General features: G+C 41.3%; 1 protein-coding gene across 1 annotated transcript; it reads right to left on the bottom strand.

Annotated features, from left to right (window-relative positions):
• Nucleotides 1-271: 271 nt before the first annotated feature.
• On the bottom strand, nt 272-27,751 carry slc45a2 (solute carrier family 45 member 2). Its single transcript, NM_001104758.1, is given in 7 exon segments — nt 272-550; nt 1,556-1,761; nt 2,385-2,508; nt 5,446-5,589; nt 7,724-8,115; nt 22,934-23,110; nt 27,107-27,751. Coding segments are annotated over 7 exon segments (1,731 nt in total). The 5' UTR covers nt 27,573-27,751; the 3' UTR covers nt 272-328.

Genomic DNA, 27,751 nt, shown 5'->3' with positions numbered 1-27,751 from the left:
GTTCTCATATACAGTCAATGGTTGGGAATACAAAACTATGTCAGCTCAGACGAGAGACATCTCAGTAAGTTATAGCTGTCAGAAACCTGTGTATGTCATTCTTTACAATCCATTTAACAATATTCGCACGGCAAGTAGAAACTGTTTTTCACTGAAATGCTAAATTATTCTAAATGAAACAAAACAAAAATAAAACAATAAAACTTGATTAAAGTCAGCCATTAGTCTAACTGTCACATAAGTACAATAAGATTTCTCATAGTCCTTCAAATGATATATTAAAGACTCTTTATTTAATAAAGCAGCACAGTTCACTTTAAAAGAAATATCATTCCACATATCTGATAAAGAGAGCAATGAAGATGCAGCCTATGAGGGAGATAGAGGAAGCTGATAGAACCACCACGATGACACTTCCTGCCGCGTTGACCAGAGCCCCGAGTCCCGCCCCCACAATGATTTGAGCCAGCTGGACCATACAAGTGAGTGCAGCACAGTCCATCCCGGTGCCTCGAGGGCATTCATTGCCTCCCTGCAGCTTTACTTGTTCCTGAAAATAAAGCAGGTAGTCATTTTGGCCATTATGGAATAAAAACAGAAACAAAATTTCAAAGTGGGGGAAAAAACAGAGTCAGAGCTGGAAATTGTTAAAAGAGCACGCAATTTGTTTTCCAGCCGGCATTGTGTTGCAAAGCTAATCCTAACAGCGCAAGAACTGAGCATGCCTAAAATTATATGTACACGTCTGGATTGTTATGCTACATTCACACCGGGCATGTGAGATGCACATGGAACGTGCGGCATATAGTGGTCCCACTGAACTGTCGCTACCTGACTTTAGCACATGTACCTGCAGTTAGAAGAGGCTTGGTGCAAAGTGTCAAAGCCTGTGCAAATCTGACAAATGTTTTTCTTTGCTTTCTCAACTCTATTCCAGTAAATGAAAAACTTGGTGTCGTATAATTCCAACCAGGAACAAACCGCAATGATTTATTTTCAAACGGTTGGCACTTCTGTAAACATCCATATGTTACAACCAAATCCAAGTCCCTGATTGGTCAAAGTTCAATTGGTTTAATTTTCAGCATATTCATTTGCCCAATGTTTTGCATGTAGATCCCAAAAACTTTCTTTAAAACTTGTGTGTCGATGCTTCAACGCAAAAGTTTTGAACACGGAAGCCTGAAACACGCGTGTTTAAGTAGACTTCATTGTAAGGGGTCGCTTGAACGTGCATTACAGAGGTTGGTGTGAACGTAGCTTTACAGACGCTGAAATGCACCAATGTCTAGGTTTAATAAAAGCCATCAAAGCAGGTATGGAAACAGCTACAGATGCTCTACCTTCTGCTCCCAATATGTGAAGTTCAAAAAGATCTGATTCATGAATATTGAACCAACACAAAAATTATCATTGATGCATGTACTGTTAAGATTTCTATCCTTTATGAAAGCATGAAATTTGAAAAGAGAAAAAAGGAAACCGATACATTATAATCAGAAATAAGAAAGCTGAAGAGCCTGTTGGCAGCAACTAAAAACTCTAAAGTGTGTACCTCTTCCTCCCGCTGATACTCAGCAATTAGGTTGAACGGGATTGTGTAGAGCGTGCTAGACATGACGCCAAACACGCTGCAGAGGATGAGTGTGGCTATGACCTCTGGGAAGAGGCCAATTAGACTGGTACCCATGCCGAACACAAAGTAGCCCATGAAGTATAATCCCTTCAGGCCAATGTACGGAAGGAGGAAGCGCTGCACGTCTGAAAACACACATACATACACACGGGCATCACAGATAGTTACAATTACCTGAGAATCAACAAAGCCACATGAGGTGTGTTGGTTGTGTGTGAATGGTGGATTATGCGGTGATTGCTTTGGCTTTATGACTCACAGTGTGCATACGGTTTGCGACAGCTAACATAGTGTGTGATTACATAGGTTATTTTGTGAGCAATGAAACAGAAAATAAACGCCGATTGAAACTATTTTCTCAGTCTCCTTGTCATAAATTGACCCAATTTCAAAGCCTCTGTTTATGCTAAACCATTATTTTTAAGCTGTATTTGGGATTGTGTGCACTATCCACCTCCCTTTCAAAATTGTTATTTTGAACACAGATTGCTGCTGAACACCATACTTTTAGTCTGGAGAGCACATACAAGCTGGGCTCAGCTCGCCTCTGGGAAAACATTGTTGTCGATGAGCCTGCTAATGAGTGGCTGCAACCGGCAAACTTAATTCAGAATACAGGGAAGCACTGATTGCCTTCTGTTATCATTTTTCCCCTCACAAGCTTGTGGGGCTGTCATGTGTCAGGATGTTGTCGGACAGTGGCTGCAGAAAGAATTACGCACTCAGACACGGTCACACTGACACTCACACGAGTAGAGAGCAGAGGAAACTGCATTAATACACAGTCCCCAGCAGCCAACTTCAACTCCTCTCTCATACGTGACGTAAGCCGTGGAGTTGTGTTCTGCATAAGGATTTCCCCTATAAACAATCTGCAAGAAGAAGAGGAAGAATTTGCGTTAAACTTCTGGGTTGATTCATCCTTGTAAATATGTTTGCCGACATCTGTAATGGGAGCTTTTAACTTGTGCTGCTTCTTTTTTTTTTCTGATTACGGCGCTGGATATCACTTCAGTCCATCTTTGCCCTTTGATGGACCTGCTGGCCGTGGCACTGCAGAGCAAATCAAACTACAAGCAGACCATACCCAAACGCCATCACCCCCAAAGTACCCCCTACGTATGAGTAGATTAATGAGCTGGAAAACATCTACATGCGGCAGGGTGCTGCTCTTCACCCTCAGCAATCTTGTTATTCTCACTCTGTCACCCTGTCATAATTACACGGCCTCGCATTACAACCTTAATTCCATCACTTTTTAATTATGGGATTATTTTTTTATCTACATTTTTTCAAAATAAGATGCGACATCTCTACATCTCCGAGGCTCATAACAAAGAAAACAATCAGCTGCAAAACATTTAACATCTATGGGTAATTCAATAGACATTGAACATTTAACTTTTAATCACTGTGCTTTGACGTACTTAACACTAACCAGGAAAATAACTCCCCTGCTTATGGAATCTGTTTTTATAGTATGATCTTTGTTATGTTTGATGATTGTTTCTTTTCTTCGAAATTGAAAGACAGTCCTAGAGCTCAGACTTTTGACAGATGATGCCATTGGTGGAAGTTTTTTTGAGAAAGTGCTTCCTCAAAAACTTAGTTGTTGAAAAAAATTCATGTCTGACATTAAAACTGTAAAAATGGGATAAATAAATAAAACTTTAAAAAATTTCAACATGACTGCTAATTGTATACTTCTAAAATTTGACAGCTTGTGCAATTCTACACATGTCGAAAAAGATGCAATACTTTTTAGATGTTGATTTATTAAAGAAAAATAAAAACCAAGCTAATACCTCGCATTTTTGTGCGTTCGAAGAACAGATGCATATTTTCAGATGCATATTTGAAGAATTTCCGGCAGGCAGCTCAGCAGTGCGCTTACCTGTTTACACCTCCCCAGGGACAGTTCAGCCCAATTAACTCACCTATTCTGTGACCTACTTAAAGAACCAGATGCATGCTTTACGCCTTCGGTCATCCATTTTAGCGAGCGCTGCGTTTGTTGCCCCACCCTCCTCCCCGGCTTCCACCTGTGAGCTCCGTTAGGGTTAGTTTCATACCCAAAGTTTTCAATGGAGATCTTGTTTTATTGTATCTGAATGGAGGCTTAAGCCAAACTAAAAAAATTATGCCAAACTAAAAATTATGGAAAATAAAGTTTTTCTACTGCAGGAGTTGTCTGACTGAATCATAAGTATTTTGAACAACAAAAGTACAGTAAGTACTCTATGCATAACTGACAAATGCTTTATGTACAATGCCCAATGTACTTTGAAAGCTCTACAACTTTTTTATAACATGCTGTGTTTGACAATCTCATTTAGTTGTTGATTTTTCTATAAATTGCTTTGGGCTGTTGAAAGTTGGCAATCTTTCTGTGAACCCTGTTGAATTAAACACAGAGTCCTATTGATTGTGCAAAATGTTCCGGGCCTGCACACTTTTTACTTTTCTTCTCTATCAAGTGAACAAGTAAAACTAAATATATGCATTACTTTAAGTTGTCTCTACCTGAAACATTTACATTTTCCTATACAGCTCTGTGGTGCTGCTTCCTACTCTGAGGCAGTGATAGGAGCACAAATGTTGTGTTTCTATTACATTCTGGTTATAGTATGGTTTTGTCTTTGTGTGCACAGCATCTTATGAAGTTGAGAGGCTTTTCCACTGCCAGCTGTTATTTTTTCTACCATCAATATCTTTTTCTCCACTCACTTAATACCTTGAGATTTAATTTTCAGGTAAGTAACACAATTCTGTACACCTCAGCCCATGTAGGGTTTGTAACTCATTAAATGATACAGATCTCTGACCATTTACAATTTGTCGTCCTACATGGTTGATATGATTTTGCTACCAGATGTTATTCTTTACAAACTTTTGGCCCAAACTAAAGCAAAGAACAGATCACAAAAGAAAAGAAGGAAATGAAATCCCAACAACCTTAACATGTTTTTGTTACATTTGTGCAATATTGAATTAGAACCTGAGCATTAAATTATTGATTTTGACCAAACACAAGGACCATTTCAAATGGTTGCTGAAGACAACTCTACTTTTTATTTTTTATTTTCTCTTGACTTTCCAAACTTCTTTCAAAGTCATTGAGTCCTATTTAAAGAGTAATTAAACCCATATGAATGGTGTGAATGAATGCAAGGAAGGTCCGTACAGCCCACACTTTAAAGGAAGAACTAGATTACCGGTATATAACTTTTCTTTTCCTCAAGGAACTCATTTGATCATGTTTCTAAGTGTTAGCAATGAAAAATCATTACTTTCTCATTTACAACATCAAGGACAGCTTTAGCTTCTGTTGAAAATAGGGTGATCTATTTTTTTTAAACTTTTGAATGCTTGAAACGAAACCATTAAATGCACTTGAAAAGCTTTACAGGCAGGAAAAATGTCCTTTTAGTAGGGATTTAAAAAAGTTATTTAAAGTTAAAGTTAAAAGTTATTTTATTAAACTAGTGGACATTTGGTCAAATTGAATTTTATGTAATTATCCAAACAGTTTGTTATGTGGAAAAATATGTTACAAAGAGCTAGAACACAGAAAAATAGGCAATTTCCCTGTTAACACCCTAATCTTATATAAAACTATTTTTACATGTCAAATGTGTTTGTCTCTTTGGTTTATGCTAAAAATAAAGTATGCTAGAAATAATGTTGGGAAAGAAAAACCTCAAAATTGACAACCTGTACTTAAAAAAGACCACAATAATGTTCACTTGTTTTTTTTAAAAAGAAAAAGAAAAAACTTTGATTTCACATTCTAGGACACAAATCAATACCTGTCCCATGAAGTCAGTGAAGAAGAGCATGTTGCAGAGAAAAGCTGCCCATCCCAGCAGGTGGCTGATGCACAGGAAGCGGTAGTGGTTTGGCATGTTGAAGATAGCTTTCATCAAAGACCTGAACGTCATCTTCTTCTGGTCCTGCAGTTACACACAAGTCAGTTTTACCCACTGCAACACAGGCAGGGAACTGGCACTCTAATTGTTTTCCTTCTGGCACCACTTTAGAGGGTAGACTTATAGAAAAAAAGTTTAATTAGAATAAATTAGTGGTTTGAGTACAAAGAATTTGAGGGGATTAGATCAAGAAGCAGGAACAATGACAAACAGAAAATATAAGATAAGTTCAATCACATTAGATTCTTTAATTGCTTTTATACAAATGCCTTCCTTTCCTCCTACTATTCACATGTCATAATTGAACCTCTCTAATGGCTCTGGTAACAGCCGCCATTGTTAGTACAAACAGCTCAGACAAAGCAGCGTGCACAGCCTACAAATCACAACATTAAAGCACCGACAGGCAAACAGCATTGATCGTCGTCTTTCATCTGGAGGGAAAACCTAAAATCATGAGGTTTTATGGAGTCTTTACACAATAAACAACATCAAACAGTTTATAATAACACTTTAACCAAAAAGACAGTTCTGAGAAGTTGACATCCATCTCTCATCGGGTTGCAAAGGTTTAAAGCAAAATTGATTACCGGTATTAAAAAATAAAGATATTTTTTCCATTGGAAATAATGTAAAAATAAGGTCAATTTGAAGTTAAGTTGTGCAAGAAATGTCACCAAACGTACATATTTTTAAGCTCTAGAGAAGAGCAATGATACTTTTGAGCAATGATACTTTTAAAAGCTTTCTGTGGTTCAGAGTCAGCAGTGTGAAGCACAAAATACAGCAATCAAAAGCAGGCACTCTTTCAAAGTACTCCAAGTCTTCAGGCTTGTTTCTTAGCCCAGTGAAAGAGATGAAGCTAAAGAATTGGGATGGAATGTGGTATTCCTGGATTTCACAGTGGATCCCAATGAGACAAAGCAACAGCAAAAATATAACATGATGTGCAGGGAAAAGAAAGAGGATCCTACACAGTGAAATATAGAATGATGCATGAAGTCTGTGGTTAATCAGGCTCTCTGGAATTAGGAAGATTCCCTTTTTGCAGCAGTAAAATCTTTTTTCTGGAGGATGATTCATCTTGCTGGAGGGTAGTTTGCTAAAATGCACCTTAAAGCTTTAGGAGATTAACTTGCAGATCAAACCAAAGTGACTGGAATGACTTCAACTTTCCTCGAGGTCTGTCTCACCCCAATCCAGCTGAACCTCCTAATGAAACTGTTATGGCCATTTCCTGACGGATCACAAATTTCTTTGGTGTGTCATCAAACAGAAACATGAAATTTTTGCAAAGTGAGAAGCAGCCTGAGTGCACGCTTACTTAATTAAACTAAAGATAGGTGGATGCAAACTTTCTGTGTTATTGAATTACTATAGAGATATAGGGGTGATAGGGAACTTCTGGTGTATTGATTGAATCATTTTGCATAAACTTTATTTTGCAGATAATATATTTCTGCAATATCTTATCAATCTGCCTCTATAAAGTAAACTTTTGTATTTCATACTCAAATCTTAAAAGTGTTTCTCAGGACTTAGAGTTAGGGAGTGTTGATTAAAATCCTGTTTTTGGTGTTTTTAACATGTTCTTGTGGCATTTTTTATCATGATGGAGGACATGTATTAAATAAATTAAGATTAAAACTGCATTTATGAGTATTTCTTTATTCAAATTGTTGTGAATCCGAAAAATGCAGATTGAAAAAAGCTTAGCCTTGATGTAGAAACTACAATCAGCAGGCCACAAGCTCTTATCTGTTGCATCCACTTGCAGACACCTAGATCGATTAAGGTCTTTATTTTCCTCATCTAAGCTCACAACTGAGGCTGGATATCTCCAATAGTGCTTGCCATTTTTGTTGCACCAGTAATGTTAGGTAGGTGGGGTGAGGGGCTGTAAGCTAGTGGGACAGAATGTAAATGGGTGGATGATGGGAAGTGAGGATGGGGATGCTCTGCACCAACTGTCCTGCCCAAATCTCAGAGGCTAATTTCTAATGAACTACTGTCGCTCTGTAGAAACTATGTCCTAGAAATCGACACAAATTTTTGGATTTTGGCTAAAAACGGCATAATCATGGGAACACATTTAAAATATATCAAAAGATAATAAGAGTGAGACTTAAAAATAGTTGAACCCCTTCTCTTCACTTACCTCCTTAATTGGCTGTTTGGCACTTGAAGTCACAGAGTTGGCTTCACCGAGAGCAGAGAAAGATCTTGGTCTTTCTCCAATCGCCGAGTAGGACCTTGGCCTGATCTCAGGGCTGGATGTTGGGATGACAGGAGAGACAGGCTCCTTCCCCAGTGCTCCGTAGCCATTGCTGTGGGGGCCTAATAAACGGAGCGCACTGGAAGCTGAGGATTCAGATGGCACTTTGGCCAGAGGTTTCTCTGGAATACTGAAGAGGTGCACGATGAGAAAGACGCCCCAAGTGAGTGCAGAGAAGAAGTAGATCACTTGGTACTCAGAGCCCAGGAGGCGCCCCAATACAGAGTGACCCCAGTCCATTGCTCCAACCAGGTAACCACAAGCTCCGCCCAGTCCTGAAGAGCAGAAAGGAAGAAAATACATCTGAAAAGTGTCAGTCTACTCCTTTTTAGCCATATGAGGGAAGTAAACAAATTGAAAACAAAAAGATGCCGATGTGATGTGAAAAGTCATCCTGGACTTGTCTCAAAGCTGTGGCTCTTCTCTAAATCCGCTTTTTATTTGGAAAAATAGAAATGATTCAAAACGCAGAAGACACATAAATTTGGATGTCCTTTAAAACTGACCGAACTGTAATAATTCCTTGCAGGAACCAAAAGTTCAAGAGAAACCTGTCAAACTCCGTGACAAAGAATTTCTTTATAACTACATGATATATTAGAATAAAATGTCATAGAGAAGCCATGAAGAAGACCGATATTTTATTTATGTCTTAGGTAAGGTCAGGTGAAAATATTACCACACCTGATTGCAGACTGCTGACCTTTCCGTACTTCGCAGTGAAATCTGCATTTACCCTGCAGCAGCAGCTGGTGAACTGTTGTGTCAGAATACCATCGTCTGCAAGTATCATTTATTGTAGTTAAGAAATTATCCTTAAATGATTTCCTGTTACCATGTGAACAAAATCATTTTGAAGCGGCACAGATTTGAGCACCAGCAAAATACTTTTTGTCAAAGTGTAGCATCAACACACAAAATAATGAATACTTTTAGTCTGTGAATAGCTCTGTGGTTGTGATTTTTATTCCCTGACTTTGAGGGAGCCGCTTATTGATTCAGCGATACATTCTGCATCATAACTCCGCATTAGGTGCACTGGATAAAAAGAAGAATGTGTGGAAATAGAGATGTTGATATTTTAATGCTAGCGTAACAATCAAAAACAGCCGAAAAGGTCCAGGAGGGACACACAGACTGAAAACAAAAGAAAAAAAAGAATTGTTGCACAAAAAACTAAAATAAGCAAAATAAAAGTATAAGGCAAAAAATAAGCAAAAAACAATTAGACATCTTTATTTGAGGGCATTGTTAAACATAAACGCTAGCCTACAGTAATTTAAAGTTGGATTTGTCTTGGCAGGTTTATTGACTTAAAAAGAGAAACACACTGTTTACTGAATCAGATTAAAGAAACAAATCAGGTGGAGAGTGGAAATTCTGAGGGTTTTTAGATCAGAAACAATCATTTGTTTCCTTTAGAGCTGCAATCAGATTGAGCTAGCCGATCAGATAAGTTGCACAATCAATAAACAAAACAAATGTAACCTATCAGGAATTTTGATTTACTCTGTTGTTCTGCCATTAACAACTGCAGCTCCAATAAGATCAGAAAGGGTTTGGTTTTATCCCCACATCTAACAAAAGAAAAGGCGAGATAAGATAGAATCCAATAAAAGCATTTTTGTTTTTCTATATCTGGCTGTTATTAGATTTGATATGACATCAACTCAAAACATTTGTGTGTTTAGTTTAAAGCATGCTTGCAATTTCTAGCATTAAAAACTATTTTTTAAACAAGTAAGGGCCTGAAGTAAATGATAAAAAGACGATATCGGTTGATTTGCATCATGTTTTTCTTGTGGTCTTCATGGATTTAAAACTAATCTTTTCTGTGTTCATGAAAAAGTAATAAAACTGTTAAATTATGGTGTTCAGTGAAATAGGTTTTGACAGGATTTGCCTGGTTTTCTTTACTCACTAAGCAGTTTTTTTGTGGGTAAAGAACTCATTATCTCTCTTCCCTCACCAAAATTGCATCAGCAGCCATGGGGCTTCATTAACAAACCAGTCTTCCTAAAAAAATGTGTTTATAAACTCTCTCATACGCACATCATCCATTTTACTGTGCTGTGAATTTCAAAACTTTTTCTCCATCATTTTTTCTCAACCTTGTACAAAACGTATTAATTTTAAAGTGTTCTTTAAGAACAATAAACACAAAACAATTCAATTGAGTATTTGTGTATAATAAAGAAGAAGCAATATGTGAAGGATGCAATGAAAAACCTAATTGAGTTTGTTCAATAATCATGGTGATAGAGCAGCAAGTCTGACAAGTATGTACTGTATATATGACTTAAATGTATCCTCATCTATTTATAATACATATAAATATGTCTATTTAATCACAACATTTTCTTAATGTATTTTTTTTAATTATTGCTTGAGCATATTTACAGTGTAAATACTGTGTTTAGTCTTAGCCCTATAGCATAGACTTGTTTATAATCAGTCAGTGAGGATGCTGACTTCTTATGGCACATATTATAGTGATAAGAATGGACGGATATTTTCTTTAGAATTGTTATATGATGTCACATCCAATTGTTGAGTTGCAATTTACAGTTTTTTCATCTGTGTCATGTTAAGAACATGCTAGGATGGATGTGGGAGATTTACTTTTCAAAGCAGGTAAAATGTAAAAATGTAATAAGATGTAAAGATAAGGGGAAAGTAAATGGTGACAAAAGAACATGATGCTTAACTGCCAAAATAAAACTGAACCTTGATGGATGCCACTTTTTATACCATTAGCTGTTTTATTGTACATCAGAGTGAATAAAGGTCAATGTTCAACCAAGTAGTACTTTATGACAGTTGTGTCCAATTTGAGGGCTAGCTAATAAAACAAAATGACAAGGTACACTTTTGTTCCGTACAGGTAGTACGGATTTTAAATTTAGGTATTAGTGGAAAAAATAAACAAACACCTGGACTAAAAGGCAGCAATGGAATAAAACACAACTTTTGAGCTATTTTAAAAGTGTTCCCAATGGTCTTTTAGTTATGATTATGCCATTTTTAGCCAAAATTTAAAAAAATAAAATAAATAAACAAAAAAAATCACATTCTTGGACACAGTTTCTGCAGAACGGCAGTAGTTCATTAGAAATTTACCTCAGAGTTATGGGTGGGACGGTTGGCGTGGAGTAAGCCTGCCCCCATTTCCCAACATCTATCTGTTTAAGTTCTCTCCGCTAGCTAACAGCCCTTTGCACCCTCTGACTTAAAATTACCAGTGTAACAAAAAATGGTGATAAATATTGGAGCTATCCAGCTGTTTTGATCCACATTCCAGCTCAGACGAGGAAAACAAAGACATACATGGATCTAGGCATCTACAAGATGATGCATCAGAACAGAGCAGAGGAGCTTTTTCCAACTACAGCTTTTTCATCTGCTCCTGATTCACAATGATTTGAATAAATAAACACTCAGAAATGTAATATTAAGCTTAATTTTCTTGTAATTTATCATGACAAACGTGCAACAAAAACAATAACACATAAAAACATGATTTTCATTGGAGTGGGCCTTTAATTTTAAATTCAGAGCTCTGTGATGAACAAAACCTGTGGCATGTGGGGTTAAACATCTTAAACATCTTGTTATTGCCAAGACAACCTGCTTTTTTTTTTATTTGTCCCATTAGAGTAATGTTATTGCCCCTGGCATGGATCTGTTACGCAGTATACCGGTACTCTGTGGACCAAGAGTCCCCAAGCAGAGATAACTGCTTATTTTCCCATGCTTTTGACAGTTATGTTCATATAAAACCAGTTTAATCAATCACATTTAGTCGTTTGGCAGGAAAAAAAATTTTTTTTTCCCATGATGGGACTGGACATTTTATGACTTTATTAGTTTGGTAAAAATACAAACAGGACTGTTTTTTAACCACAACCTCGTGTTCCAGCATCGGTGAAAAAAAAATCTATAAAATCCACTTATATTTCTGAAAAATGGCTTGTGTCGAAATTAAATAAAAAAACTCATGATTACATATTTACAAACTACCTTGAAAACCTCAAACATGCCTTATAAAAAAGTATTGGATGTGCAAATGTTGAAGTTATTGGCTAAACTCATATTAAAAATCCTCTTTTTGGATTTTGTGGTATACAACTTCTCAAAAAAAAACTCCCACAAAAGTAAAGCCTAAAGAAACACGACCTCTTGTCACACACTTCAGTTTGTCAGTATAAACAAGTACTGATCGGTTCGTTGACTTGCAGAGTCTCTGGTGAACTTCTCTATTTGCACTCCTTTAAACAGCCTCGGTCAAATGAAATGAGGCCATTTTTCTTCATTTCAGCAACTGAAAGGTTGAGCAACAACCCCTTGAGGAGTTTGACTGCTCCTGCAGCAGCCTGCCTACAAGATGGATATGCTCCTTAGTGGGAGACAGCAGTGGAAATAGCACCAACAGTAGCATAAAGTTATTAGATGTGCCAATGAAATTCTGCAAACAAACAATCAAGTACCACTTACACTGAAGTAGTTTCATATTCTCTCCATAAAATATGTTTCCTGCCATAATAATCACAAACAGCCTCCAGCAAACTATTAGAAATGAGAGTTTAATGATCCAACCTGCTTTCTGAAGCTTTACGTGCTAAAAAAGCAACATTTAAATTCCAACACGTGACAACACAGACGTCAGTGTGCGCAGTCTGAGGAGACAGAAAAAAGGTCTTGTGTGAAGGAGCACTTCAAAACAGAGTCATGTGAGATGATGTGAATTTATCCTAAGCCTACACAAAAAATCATGTGACCCATATTTTTTTTTTTATCTTGTGTAAATTATATGCATTTAAAAAATTATGCAAACAAAAAAAAGTTACCAGTTGTGCCTCTCCGAACAAGGCAGATCTCATCTTATCTAGAAAGCTAAACAAGGCTTGACCTAGTTTTTCCTTGGATTGGAAACTCCTGGGAATAAATGACTACATTTCCCTGCTTAGGATCAATAAAGTTTTGTTATGTTCCATCAGGCTCCGTAGTAAGGTTCTAAAACCACATGGGGCCTTTTTAGTTTGTTTTCTTGTGTTAATCCTAAATCCAGGTAAATAAAGAGGGTTGGATCGCTGTTAAAAGGAAACCTAATCACAGGCATGATTTGCCTTGGAAAATCCTGAATGGAGTATCAACAAAGAAGGAAAAGGAAAGACTTTAGTTAAAATACAGATTAAAAAAAATTGTTTATTACGCAGGTCAAAACATTGTCTTTTTCTTTTAGTTTGGAATATTCAGACACGCTTTGGGAATATAAACAAAAACTAAAACTCTTAAGAGAATCCTGAAGTTTTTGTTGGGACACTCAACTAAATGTAAGTGAAAAACAATTAAAGTTTACACTATTTATCGGATGAGTTACAGTATGAAACTTCTTAAGCTAAATCAACAAAAAATACAGAACTGTTGCTAAAAACTGGTACATCCCACAATGTTTGGCTGTACATATGCATGTGAGCAGTCTGTCTAACATCTAAAGAACATTACGTACAACGATCACGTTTAATGGAAGAAAGTCTCAACGCCTGCATGAAGCTTAACTCACCACGTATCAACCAGACAAGACCATCAGCAAAACCACCATGCAGCACCAGAAGTCGCATTAATGGTAAGAAATACTCATCATTTATTACCAACAGCATGAAGTGGTGTCCCTTTCCCACACTGAGGCACGGAGACTTAACCTCTTTTAGGGTTCTTTATTCTGGTTAGTACCAACGCAGTGCAACATATTCAGCAACTACTAAATCTTTCCTGCCGAGAGTGCTTCCCCCCAACTTTGTATTCCCCCGCTCACGCACCAGCCCTCCTATTCCCCATATTTGGCCCAAAGCTGAACCCCATTGGTCCAAACTACCCAACTACAGGCTGAGCAACAGAACTGAGGGCCAACTAGCATCTCTGCTTGATGCGTTCAATGAACTCTGAAACCCAGTCCAACTCAGTCCCCTACCATAACATTATTATTAAAAAGAATCCACAGACATTTTGTACTTTAAAAGTGTGGAAATTATATTAAATGCACACATTCACTTGTATTTTCAGTTTTAAACATATTGTATATATGCCGAAAAAGGAATCACAAGGCAGAAACAAATATTTATGGGGTATGTGCGTTTTTATGACTGCCTAACAGGGATTTTAATGCAACCCAGCCTTGTGTGTTTGGGTTCTGCTGGCTCGACCTGTTGCTGTGGAGAATTGCTTATCTGCAGAAATTAATGTGGCCTGTTAGAATTTAATTAGGAGGGGAATTAAAAAGGTTCACCGCCTCTTCAAAAATCACACTGCACTTGGAGAAACGTGTGTGGTAAAAAAGGGGGGAAATGAAAAATCATGGTGAAACTCAATATTCTTGCTCTTTTATCCTAAATGCCAGCAGTGGCAGGAGCATCAACAAAGTCATGTGCCTGGCCTGCGTTTTTCTCAGCTCATACCCATGACTGCAGCACATGACTATAGCTCAGGGCTGGATTACAGCCTTAGCATATTCACACCACCCGGTGCCGGCTGGCAGCTGAATGAAAGGCTGACACTCGCACCAAAGACATCATATAATCCCCAGAAAATCTGAAAAAGACTGTTTGCTTCATTCTGTTTATTTTTAGCCATTTATTTAAGGCCTTCTTTTGGACATTTGTGTGAGGCTAAGAAGCATCCTATGTGGCATATCAGAAAAAAACGATTATTTTGTTGAATTTGTAAGACACACAATATGCAATCAATTTCCATTGTTGTTTTACACACAAATATTAAACTTGATCAAAAACAGAAATCAAGAGAAACAGTTCTATTTTACCTGCAGAAATCCAAACAAAACAAAGTATTTTCTGCAGCATATTTGAAGTCCAAACAAACAGGAATTTAGAATTTTAGCTTTTATTGATTTGGTGTGTAGTGACATTTACTATTGCAGAAGAAATTCCAAATAGCTCATGATGCATAAGTGTCTACAAGACTTGAAATACAAAGAAGCGGGTTGTTTGCTTTACAATCAGTTTGCCCAATGGATGAAATCCCATTCTAAACAGTCTTTGTAGTAATTTTTGCCAAAGTAGACAACTTACCGGAGTTGGTGGCAAAATTTGTGAGATTTGTGCCACATTTTGCACCAAGCCTCTTTCAAGAATGAGTACATGCTGTCAGGTAGGGAGGGCTGATGAACGTGAAGGACCCAAAATGCAGAGACGGGAGGCACACAGTTCCAGGGCAAGGGATTTATTCAACTAACAAAAAACGCTGCAGAGCAGGAAAACAAAACTAAACTCACTGTGGGCACAGCATGAACACAAGGGAGTCAAGGAAGAGACGTTGACGGATCAGCACAAGAGGAAGGCAGAGACAAGACTTAAATCCATACAGGACACAGGTGAACTTGATCAGGAGAGATTGAGAAGTAAAACTCAAAAGCATAACAAAACGGGAAACCTTTCAAAATAAAAAAGGAAGCAGAACTCAAATCAAAGAAGACAAAGAAACCCAAACCATGACAGTACCCCCATCAAGGAACCGCACCGAGGTTTTCAAAAGTCAACCAAGGAGGAGGGGGCCCGTGAGACGAACTTTGATAGGCAACAGAGTCCATGGAGGCCGGGCTGGGCACACCAGCGAGATTGAGACGATGAGTCTGGAGGACGGCAAGGAGGGTGTGTAGACCTGCGTGGCAGGTCCAGAGGCCGCGCGGCTAGGCAGACGAGGAGGGTCTGGCATAAAGTCTGGGGCGAGCTTAGCTAAGTCTGGGTTCTGCCAGCTGACGGCTGGTGGATCAGGCATGGAGTCGGCTGGCGGGTCGGGCCAGTCGTCGAGCTCTGGCGGGTCGGGCCCGTCGTCGAGCTCCGGTGGGTCAGCCAGAGTGCATCCGGCACCCCCTTGGAAGCAGGGGCGAGTTGGGGAGCTTCCGGCACCCCCCCTGGGAAGCAGGGGCAAGTACCCCCCCCCCCCCATCCCCCCATCCCCGGGAAGAAGGGGCGAGTAGGGGTGCGTCCAGGAACACCCCTGGAACAGGCTGTGGTGCATCCGGGACCACCACCGGAACAGGCTGTGGTGCGTCCCGGACCACCTCTGGACGACCCCCCTCCATAGCAGGAGCGGAGAATTTGAGTAGGTCAAAAGACCAATACGACCTGGTCCTCTCTGCTTCTAAGCAGTAGGCCTCCAGAAGCTGCATGTCCCGCTCTGCTGGGTCCAGGAAGAAATATGGCTGGACCATTTTGTCAGGTAGGGAGGGCTGATGAGCGGGAAGGCTCCAAAATGCAGAGACGGGAGGCATATAGTTCCAGAGCAAGGGATTTATTCAACTAGCACAAGAGGAAGGCAGAGACAAGACTTAAATACAGACAGGATAGACAAGACACAGGTGAACTTGATCAGGAGAGATTGGGACCAGGAAAGAAAAACTCAAAAGCATGACAAAACAGGAAACCTTTTAAAATAAAACAGGAAGCAGAACTCAAATTATGACAGTGACATAATGGAAGCAAAAAACTAATATAAAGAAACCCAAACCATGACACATGCATTAGTATCAGGTAACAACAGTCCAGTGTGAACATGCTATGTTGCTATGCTAATACACCTCATAGATTCTGCATTCAGCAAGTTCTTGTGCATGTATTGTATTGTATGTATGTACCTGGTGTGCGCGGTATAGCATCATAGTGCAGAAAATACGGTACCATTAAAATGATATTGAATCCCTTCAAGCAGTTAAATTCAAATTTGGGTTGCTATTAAGCCTTTAACTGACCTCAGTCAAGAGAATAACTACAGTTGTTTCAGGTGAGTCAATGTTTCTGCCTTAGCAGAGATTAGCAGAGTAGGGAAAGGCATAAAATTTGTTTGAGTCAAACCAACAACTAAAGGGAGGAACACAAATGCACTTTACATGTTCCCTGCAATGCCCAAAAAGAGTGCTGCAAATGTGATCCTGGTGTGAAGACATGTCAGATAAAAATGACTCATATCCTGGTTAAAGTAATGTGCAAATATTCAGGACATGAAGAAAGTTCCAGCCAATTTAACACAATTATGAGTTTCTCTTCTCACTTCAACCGGAAAATAGACTGCTGTTTCAAACCAATAACCCCAGTTAACAGCAAAAATGTAGGTATGAACCTGTTTTTTTTTTTTTTTTTTGTTTAACTTGTCCTGTCCAACAGCTAGGCAGACAGGTGAGAGCTGAGGGCCTCTTGGGTTGGACATATTTTACTTTAACAAGAGGGGTTATTAATCTTCAGACAAACCAAAGGTATGTCTGAATAAACCCCTTTTGTAATTGAGGCCAAACTTTATTAATTTCAAACATGTCTGAAAATCTTTGGTGTTGGACCGGACGGAAAAGGAAAGAGGGGAAGAAGAGAGAGGGACGTTAGAGAGAGGGGGGGTAGGGGGTGATAATAGGAGGGGAAGGGGGATAAGACCATGAAGCAGCATAAAGCAACAAGTTTACTGGTTGTTAATCAATATGGTAAGGTTTAAATGTAAAAAAAAAACAAAAAAAAAAGGGCGGAGCCTGTCCACACACACACTCAAATGTTATAAACACCTGTTAGTTGCAAAAATGTCCACCTGTCGACATGTACACAAAACAGATAGTGTTCACACGCATACTTATGCCTTAAAACCAACTAGTGTGAAATATTTCAGTCATTCAGTCTGTTGAGCTAACACCTGTGCTCAGGTGAGTGTTTATGTTCTTCTAAAATGGATGGTGGAACGTGAAAAGAAGGAGGGAGAGTGCCCAGCCATCCCCACCCCAAGACCCCCACCGCACCAGCAGCGGCAGCCGGAATCCCCCCAACGCCACACGGGAACCGGCAGGGAACAACCGCCGCCCGGGCGACCAAGCCCGCCACCCAGGCCAGGGCCAGCAGGGCCGCCGCAAGGCCCCCAGAGCCAGAGAGCAGGGAGGCACGGAGGGAAAGAGGGCGCCGCCCCAGCCCAACCAGGAGAGCAGCCCCCCCGCCGCGCCGGGAGAACCCAACGCAGGGCCCCACCGGAGAAGGACACCCACAGCCCCAGACGAGCACCCCACCACCACCCAGGAGTTCCGGGCATCCCCCCGCCCCAACCCCAGGTACGAGCCAGGACCCCCCAAGGGAGACCCACTCCGCACTCCAGGCAGCCATCCGCCCGGCCCACGGTTGGTCCAGGGAGGAGCGAGGCAGGGGCCCGCCGCCCCCGCCCAGGAGGGGGGAACCCCGGGGAAAAAAGAGGGCCCACAAGGGGTGTTGTAAATATGGCCCGACCAGGCTCGGCCACAGTTGGAAATTTGGCGGGGCCCAGCACTCAGGAGCAAGGACCAGAACCCACCCCCCAGGGACACGAACACCCCCGGCTCAGATGTAATGTGAACCCCCCCACCGCGCGGAGAGAGCATCGCCGGGCCCAGGAAGCCGGCACCCCGGGGACACAGCCGCCGTTGCAAAGGGGCCCGTACCCCCCACCAGGGAAGAGGCAGGGGACAGATGGTCCTAGGTCCCACCTTCCTTGCAAAATGTGTGTGCGTGTATGTGTGTTTGAGAGAGTGTGTGTGTGCATGTGTGTGTGTTTATGTTGGGATGTATATATTGAGGGGGGAGGGGTGTGTGAACTAAGGGGGGTGCGGTTAAAATTGGCGGGTAGGGCACTAAGGGGACATCTCCTGATTACTCACAGTGACGTCCCCTCACCCTCCCCACCAAGGGGCCCTAAATGTCTAAGGTGCGGTTAAAATTGGCGGGTAGGGTGCTAGGAGGACATCCGCTGCTTGCTGGCAGTGATGTCCAAGCACCCCCCCTACCAAGGGCCCTACATGTCTAAGGTGCAAATAAAACCGAAAGAGGGGGGGCCCACTCCATACGGCAACCACAGGAGGGGGGCCACTGCCTAGTAAACCCCCCCCCCCCAAGGCTCATCGCAGGCTAAGCCCCCCACCCCCTCACCCTATTATGAGGTTATATGAGGAAGGGGGTAAGTTGGGGACAGATGATAGACTGTCCCCCGGTGGTCACACAGCTGTCCCCCGCCCCCCCCCCCAGCAAGGGGGCCAGGCCCACCCAGCCCCGGGGCCCCACCCCCGGAGGCGCAGACACCCCAGGCCCAGCACCACCACCCTCACACAGAGAGAGGGGAGCCAGAAAGCGCCGGCCCCCCCCGGAGCAAGCCCAGGCCCCCACCCCCAAACGCCGGCCCTAGAAGAGCTCTGGTCAGGCCTCGACGGGACCGAGGCAGCCAACCGGCCGGGGAAACCGCCGATGGCCTCAGCGGAGACCCCGACCCATCAACCCCCCCTGCCCCGTACCAATAGTCCCCCCCCCCCCTCCCCCAGAATGCCCCCCCACAGGACAGGGCCGACAAGACCCCCACCCCACCCCACCCCCAGACCCCGCAGCCGAAGCGGATGACACCCAGAGCGACCGGGGGCCCCAAGAGGGTTGTCCCGTCCCGCCCCAGAGCCAGGGAAGGGCCGATCCCAGCCCCAGGTGTAGACGGGAAGCCCATCCAGCGCCGCTGCCCCCCCCCCCCCCGAGCAGCGCCCCCCGCCAACCCCCCCCAGCACAGGCAAAGGGACCACCCCCCCAAGCCAAGCCAGACCCCCACCCCACCCCCCCACCACGCACCCCCACACCCAAGCCCAGAGGACCACGCAGCGCCCCAGGCCGCCCCACCCAGGGGCCGGACCCGACCCCCCGACCAACGGAGCCCCCACCACCCCCGGCCAGGCACCGGAGGCCCCGACCCCCACCCCGGCCCACGGCAGAAGGGCAAGGAGCAGCGACGACCATGCCCCCCCCACCCCCTAAGTCACGGAGTTAGCTATGGGAGACCAGAGAGACCGAATTCTTTCAAAGTTACTTGAACTTTGGGCTGACATTTTTTCCAAGCTGATATGATCAAGCAGCAGATTTCTGTGTTGACTTATATTTATATTTTTTTTGCTTTTCCAATTTATTAAAATAGTTTTTTTAGCAATGCAAAGAGTTATGAAAATGATAGAGCCTAATCCTCCTTCTACATCGATGGCACTCATGTCACCAAGCACACAAAGTGACGGTGAAGCTGTGATTGAAACCTTAAGCCAGACTGATAGATCGGCACATACCTGCTGCCAGAGAGCCTGGACAGGCGTGCAGAACCATAGTGCATGCATGTAATTGTCGGGTAGATTACTGTCACAGTGCTGACAAATGTCTGAGTTACTGAGACCCATCTTGAACATCCTCTGTCCAGTGTAGTAAATTCTGTGAAGAGTTTTGAAATGGATTAGCTGCAGATTTGGACTTTTTGTCATTTTAAAGGTGTTTAGACAAAGTTCTGACCAAAAACCTTCATCTGTGCTGATGCTCAAATCCGCATCCCATTTTGTTGTCGGAAGTGAAATATTGTTATCTAAATTACATAAAAGTTTGTATATTTTGGAGAGAGTTTTATTCATTGAGAAATTGATCAGAGTGGTAACTACATCTGGTAGCTTTAAATCGTTGTCTCTGTATTTAAACTTTTTAGTAATAATTGATTTAAGTTGCTGATATTCCAAGAAGTTATATATTCCATGTTTGTCTTGAAGTTCCTGGGGAGTTATGAATCTTCTATCAATAATTATGTGCTCTAGTTGTTTTATGCCCCCTGCTTGCCAAGCTGGGAAGTGGATAATTTTTTTGTTTATGAGGATGTCTGGGTTGTTCCAGATGGGTGTCATTTTGCACGGTTGAATTGATGATTTTGATATTTTGAGAAATTCCCACCAGGCTGTTAAAGTGGCATTTATATTAATACTTTTGAAACAATCCTGTTTTTTTAACTATTTGACTAATAAATGGAAGATCTGACAGGTTGATCTTTCCACATAACGCCTGTTCCAAGTCTAACCATGAGTTGGTTTCTGGATTATTTTTTAACCATTTTAAGATGTATTGTAATCTATTTGCAAGAAAGTAATTGTGGAAGTTAGGTAATTCTAATCCTCCACAGTTTTTTGCAGATTGAACCTGTTTAGTTGACTCATACACAGCTTGCAGTCAAGTCACTGAATGCAACACCAGTTGCTCCCTGAGAAAAGTAATAACAACTCACGCTTTTGATCCGACAAACCATTCATAATCCATTAACAGCAGAAAAAGTGGTTAGTTCCACTCCCAGTTGGAAGTCGTGACAGGAAAAAAAAAGGCGCTTCTTTAATTTCAAAAGTTCATGCATGGCAAGTCACCATCATGATAAAGATATGCAAGCATCCACTAGAAAGAATGTGAACTAGTGTTTAGATGTGTGTCACGCAGAGCTCTTAATAAGATGCCACACATAGATAGTGCATTGCTTTTTTTAAACCCCTTACAATGCAGAAAAAGCTTTTGAAACAAACTCCAAGATAGCAATAAACACAACCTTGTAAGGTGTAACACTTTAACAATCGGATCATTCATAGGTGAGACTATCATAATTTTTTAATACCATTGTCAAGCTTTTTTAAGACAACTTCTTTAGGTCATTATATTACACATTAAAAATAAAAATGGCTGATCTTCATTTTATCTCAAAGAAGACATATTTTTAATTGCATACCAACTCCCACTTAAAGCATCTTAAAGCACGAACGTGTCTTCACAAATAACTCTTTATCTTAGCAACCAAAAGAGAACATTCCACATTTGGATAAAAAATAGCCTAAAAAATGCCATGTATTTCTACTGATTTACGGAGTCGGTGCTCTTTCTTCTTCTGAGAAAAATACAAAAGCGGTGTGTGGAAAATCGATGAGAAATCAACTGAACAAACTACTGTCAGCCATTGTGCTTTCTGAGAGTTTTGATTTAGCAAAATAACCCCTGCTGTATCTACCTCAGATGTTGGGCAAGTTTCTGGTGTAACCATTATTACATGCTGACAAGGCATTAATCTGACTCACCGTGCTCGTGGCCTAAAAAAACACCAACAAACAAACATAAAGAGATCCCTAAAAATTCCTCAAAAAAGCAAGTATTCAGATTTTTTATTCAGGAACCCACCAATGTGTAATGGTTTGGTAAGTCAGCTAAGGAGATACACGTACAAGGGTCTTCTACTTTTACTTTAGAAACGCATTTGTAGTTCACTCTCTGTGTTAATACAAAATGATTGAGATACTTTGTCACGTTTCAACGTTTATCAGAAGAGTTATTGAAGCAGGAAGTCCGAATCTGTGAAGACCTTTCTAACTTTACCAAATCCTCTGAGTGCTGCACTCTGATTGGTTGACTCCGCCTCCTCTAACCCTCCCTCCCCCCCTACTTCCATTGTCGGACACAGATCAGTTTTGACACAAGTTTCTCGCAAGGAATGTGTCAGAATTCAGAGCGCAGTTGTAGCGCACTTGTGATTTGCGCCAGCCGATTTGAGCACAAGCAGAAGCGCATTTGAGCAGTTGTAATCACAGATTTGAATTGGTAACTCTAAATGAACACATGCAAATGAGAATTTGTCAGTTGTAATTTAGTTTGTCAACCTTTGCAGCAGAAGATTTTTACACACAGATGCACTTTTTTGGTGTGCAAGTTCTCACATTCTATATTACAAGTTCTTACATCAAATCTACAAGTGCGTTCTTTTTAGAACATATTTACTTTCATAGTCTGTGCCCCAACTGCAAACTTTTAACTAGCAAATAAAGTAAAGTTTCTTGTCTAGGACCCTTGCCTCTGTTTAGCGTTCAAGTCAAAGTAACCATCAATCTGCAGCGAAAGTGCAGCATTAATCAGTGGATTTACAAAGTCAACATGTTTACCTTCCAGACTGCCCACTGAATCCCTTATTGTTTACCAGGAAATTATCTGTGTGTACCCAGACACTTCGTTCACAGTTTTACTGAGAAAAGATAGCAGCTCACTTTATGAAAGCATTGACACAATTTCACATCTGTTGTGCTCCACCTACTCATTCATAACAGACATCTGTTATAATGAGTCCCTGCCATGGATGCCCTGAACTGCCACAATAGCTGTTATGTGTGTTGAATAAAGTAAAAAGGTCAGGTCACTATGACCTGTGGGTAATGTGGGAATTACCTAATTAAACTGAAGGCAAATTAGACATTAGGACAGGGACAGCATGTGTAGTACGCACCTGTGAATAAAGCGTGATAATGTAGACCTCTTTCCTTGTCTTGGTATGAGCACACATCAAACAGGTAGGCCTTGATTGGCCCGTCGATGAAATCTGCAGCAAAGTCGAACAGCACAACCCCAAACATGACCACCACGATGGCCCACGTACTTCTGGATGACCTGTCACTGACGAGCTCTGCAAAATATATAGATTACTCATGTTGTGTTGCAGAAACATGCTTTAAAATCAACCCAACTTGCTACATTAATCAGTAAAATGCAATGTCAATTTCTTCTGAGCAAAGATGGATGTTGTTATTGGTCTGGAACATAAAAAGTCTTTTTTTATGTATATTTTTCTGGCAGTCCTCCCATCAGGGTACACTTCAACTACTTTCAGGAACATATTTTTGAGCTTTTCCACAGCCCTAAACACAGAAACGTCTGTCACCAGCACCTCTGCAACTCTGCCAATGGAATGGACGAGTGGCATGTTCACGCAGGGACACCAGACAGTTACACTGAAAAAAAAAACCACATTCCTGTTCCTACACACCATGTGTAACGTCTGCCTTCTGACATTCCACTGCATGATGACAGACATAGGAACAGCGGGTTCTCAGGTGCACTGAATGGTAAGACATAGAATTCCTCTCTATAACAGTCACCCGCATAATTAACAGTTCTTTGACTTTACAAAAACCTTTGTAAAACATTTCAAGCAAATTCCATTACAAAATGAACTAAAATAAAAATAAAGTCATTTATATATGTGAACAAAAAAACTCATTCTGACAATTGTCATGACAACTGGGGCCTAAGCTCAGCATCAGAGAAAAGGATACTTTAGCCGGTGATGAATTCACTTGGACTATAAAAAAACAAAACAAAAAAACATGGAGGTATTATAGGCGATTACACCATCCAGATTTATTTTTTTTAGTAAACTAATGTTTTTACAGTCAACCCTCTATTCAATCTTCCTACATTTAGCTCTTTTAACTCCTTAATCCAATAGGTTTACAATTCCTGAACCGGTTTCTTCAGATTGTTTATGTTGAGACTCTTGCCAGCAGCCAACACTAGCACAGTTAAACTGACGGGTACTTGTAGAAAGCAGTGTTTGTTTCCTGTCATGATGAAATTTACACACCAGTGGAGCATAACACACTTAGATTAAAAGCCCTGTCAGAGCTTCACTAGAGCTGACACCAGGTAACTCTCCTTAATTCATCCAGCTCCACTTGAGGACACCCTTTCAAATGTAAATTGAAACCTTTACATTTCTGGAGACATCTTAAAGGCCCGTACACACCGGGACGAATATTCGCCAGGTGTTTTTTGTGTTCACACCCAGGCGATTTTCGCTGACGATGAGCCGAGCGAACATGCAAATTCATTCCCTGACATTAGATGGCGCTTAATGTAAAACAGAAATACTCCTGTACACAAGGTGGCGCTGCACAACTTTACGCTTCTTAAAGTCGCTTGTCACTCAGAAGAAGAGAGCAAGTATTTACGCGCTTGTCAGAATCGTACAAAGAAAACATGAATATTTCAAGCACTAGTTGCTCCACCTGGTGCTTGGTTCGGGGATATTTTAGAATGTCCGTCATTATTTCTTCGCGGCAGTGTAGACGCTACTTGGCGTTATCTTCTTCGCTGGTATGTGTGCTCAGCAAGGCAGTTTTGTGTTTGAGCGCCCCCAAGTAGTGTTTTACTGTAACTTCAGAAGCTCCAGACACGTGTGCAAAAGCGCCATTCTCATTGGTCGTATAGTTTTCGACGCAGCGCGTCAAACCAAAAAAACGAACCCGAGGCGTTTTTTAAAAAGTGACGATTTGATGCGTCGCGTTTTTTCGCGTCGGTGTGCACACTCACATTGGTGCCCTTTGTTTAGTCACGAGGCGTTAAACGTCGGCGAACATCGCGGGCGATATTCGTCCGGGTGTGTACAGGCCTTAAAGCGCTATTTTGTAGGGTAACATGTAATAGCAGCACTAAACTGTTGGTCAATTTGACCTAGAGCCTCTTGAATGTTTGAAGATTTCCAGAAAATGACACTGAACAAGTTAAAATCCATCAATGTCTTCACATGTAAGCACAATGAAACTTCACATCAAAAGGAGAGTTGATGAAGTCTGAATCTGGGTTACTTGAATAATTAAAATAAAAAGCGCTCTGTGCTGATAAAGCAGACTTACTTTGGAAAGAATTTCTTTTCACTGACATGGATGTCCTTTCGAGAAGGGACAAATGATTTTTTAATGAATGTTTTATTTTTGCACAGGAGCCAATAGCTTTGTTTTTAGAGCATTACCAGATATAGGGCAGTCCATGTCTAAAATGTTGCCATTTAGGAACTCAGTGAACTGATTTACTTAGGCTTTGATGTTGAAAATGAGCCTTCTTTAATTTAGGAATTGGGATACTGTGTGTTTGAAGTGACTGACCTCAAACTTTGGGAGTCAGATTTATTTTATTCCCTTTACTCTGTCAGCCCCTCTTCCTCCCCTACACCTCTCCTTCATCTCTCAGTAGCTTTTCTTATCACATAACAGCAAAACATTTTGCTGGTTTATTTGGTCCTAATACACATCAAAGGCAAGAATTGCAGAGTAACAGGATGCAGTGAAAGGTACTTAGAGCATGTCAGGAGGACACTTCAAGGCTGTCTGACATGCAGCAATTATATTGTGAAGCTTGTCTGAACAAGAGCATGAATTCTCATCATTGTTTGCCTTAGAAGATGAAATAAAGGCTGGCACGAACCTGAGAAAATGTAATTGTGAGTTCACAAAGCGTTTTGCTGATAAAAGTATTTTGGAGCTGCAAGTTAATTTTGTGGAGGACAGAAGATGTTTTAGCATTCATTCATTCATTCATCTTCTTGACTGTTTATTCCCTTTCGGGGTCACGGGGTTGCCGGAGCCTATCCCGGCCACTTGGGCGTAGGCAAGGGATACCCTGGACTGGTCGCCAGTCTGTCGCAGGGTAGAATATCCTCAATCACACACCCATTCACTCTCACACTCACACCTATGGACAATTTAGAGTTGCCAATTAACCTATGAAGCATGTTTTTGGACGGTGGGAGGAAGCCGGAGATCCCGGAGAAAACCCACGCATGCATGGGGAGAACATGCAAACTCCACACAGAAAGGTCCCCCATTGATGTTGTGTTTTTCATGTCCCCCAGCCGGGACTTGAACCGGGGGCCTTCTTGCTGTGAGGCAAGAGCGCTAACCACTGCGCCACCGTGCAGCCCGACGTTTTAGCATTTTAGTTTAAAAGAAAATGCTTTGAGCAGTCGTCAAACGGAGAGAAAACTCGTATTGTTTGGATGTGAAGCTGCTCCTCCTGAAACTGAGGGTGGTTATAGTAATGCAAAACATTGGGTCACATGATTTCTGAGGCCTTTACTACAAGCTTGAGAAGCACAGATTTGCTGGATAATCAGCTTATCTTCTAAAAGTTGGAAGAAGAAAACAGTTCATTTGAGGACTGAAAGAAATGTCAAGAATTTCTTCTTCTTTTTTAAGTATCTTAAATTTCAAACCCAAAAATTATGCTTAAACAACAATTTAGTGCATTTAATGCTTTGTAATTTGTAACCACACCCAGTGTTAAATCTCTGTAAGACTTAATTTAAGCATATAGATGGCAATAACGCTTAAATATTGACTAAAAATGAGTGCCAATCAAAGACGAGCGAAAACATAACAGGTTCCAACTTTTGTTAGAAATAAAGATGATCAAAAATGTTTTTTTTCCAATTGGATTTCATAATCACCTTCTCATGCTACAGACTGGAGCCTGCCAGAGTCTCACAGAGTGAATCCAGAAATCTTAAATGTTACATGGCACCCTGCCTCACACTGAACATTACTTTCTCCTCCGTGTTCTGCCTCCTTCAAAGTTAGCATTTAAATTCAAACAGAAATGAATTTCACATCTGTTGTGTTACACCTACAAACGAATTTCTTATGTTTTTCTTTAGATGCTTGACAAGTTCACAATATTTTTTTAAAAGATTAAAGTGCCAATATATATATATATATATACATATATATTTTTAAATATATTTGCCAGCTAACAAAAACTTAGTTTGTGCTAGGGGTTGGAAAAAACACTAGTATATTGACTCTGGCTAAATCTAAAGTCTCTACAAAATATGCAAAATGTTCCTCACCTGAGACCACTGCATCTCCATTGAGAAACATGCTGAGCCCCACCAGCATGAGGATACCGAGGACCAGGATGTAGGGCCTCCTCCTGCCCCAGGAAGACCGGCAGTAGTCACTTGCTGAGCCGATGATGGGCTGAAGCAGAAAGCCCAGGATGGGGCTGATCAGCCACACCAGGCTGTACAGACTGCGGGGGAGACCTACGCTGAGAAGCACCGGTGTGACAAATGCCGCTTCCACCGCATAGCAGAACTCCCGACCAAACATAACCATACTGTGGAGGATCAGGCGACCACGAGAACGTCGAGGGGGCTCCACAGTCCCAAACACTGAGGTCTCCACACTGTCCATGTAGTCCTCTTTAGTGTAGTCTGGTCTGTACTGGTCTAAAGAAGTGCTGATGTGTTTGTCAGGTTCTGACAGCAGACAGGGCTGGGGCCTGGCAGACTGGTCCTCTGACAGCAGGGTCATGCTGGAAAGAGGGTAGAAGAAAGAAAGAAAGAAAGGAAAGAGAGGAAGAGTATTTTCTTTGAGGGAACCAGGTGATGGATGAAAGGCCAAATTCCTGCTGCTCGGCTCCGTTAATCCTCTTTCTTATTGCATAGCTGAGCAAAGAGTCCAGAAACTAGGCATAACTTCACAGAAGGAAG

This window comes from Oryzias latipes, chromosome 12 (assembly GCF_002234675.1).
Source record: "Oryzias latipes chromosome 12, ASM223467v1".
NCBI lineage: Eukaryota > Metazoa > Chordata > Actinopteri > Beloniformes > Adrianichthyidae > Oryzias > Oryzias latipes.
This window is presented reverse-complemented; position numbering and strand designations above follow the sequence as displayed.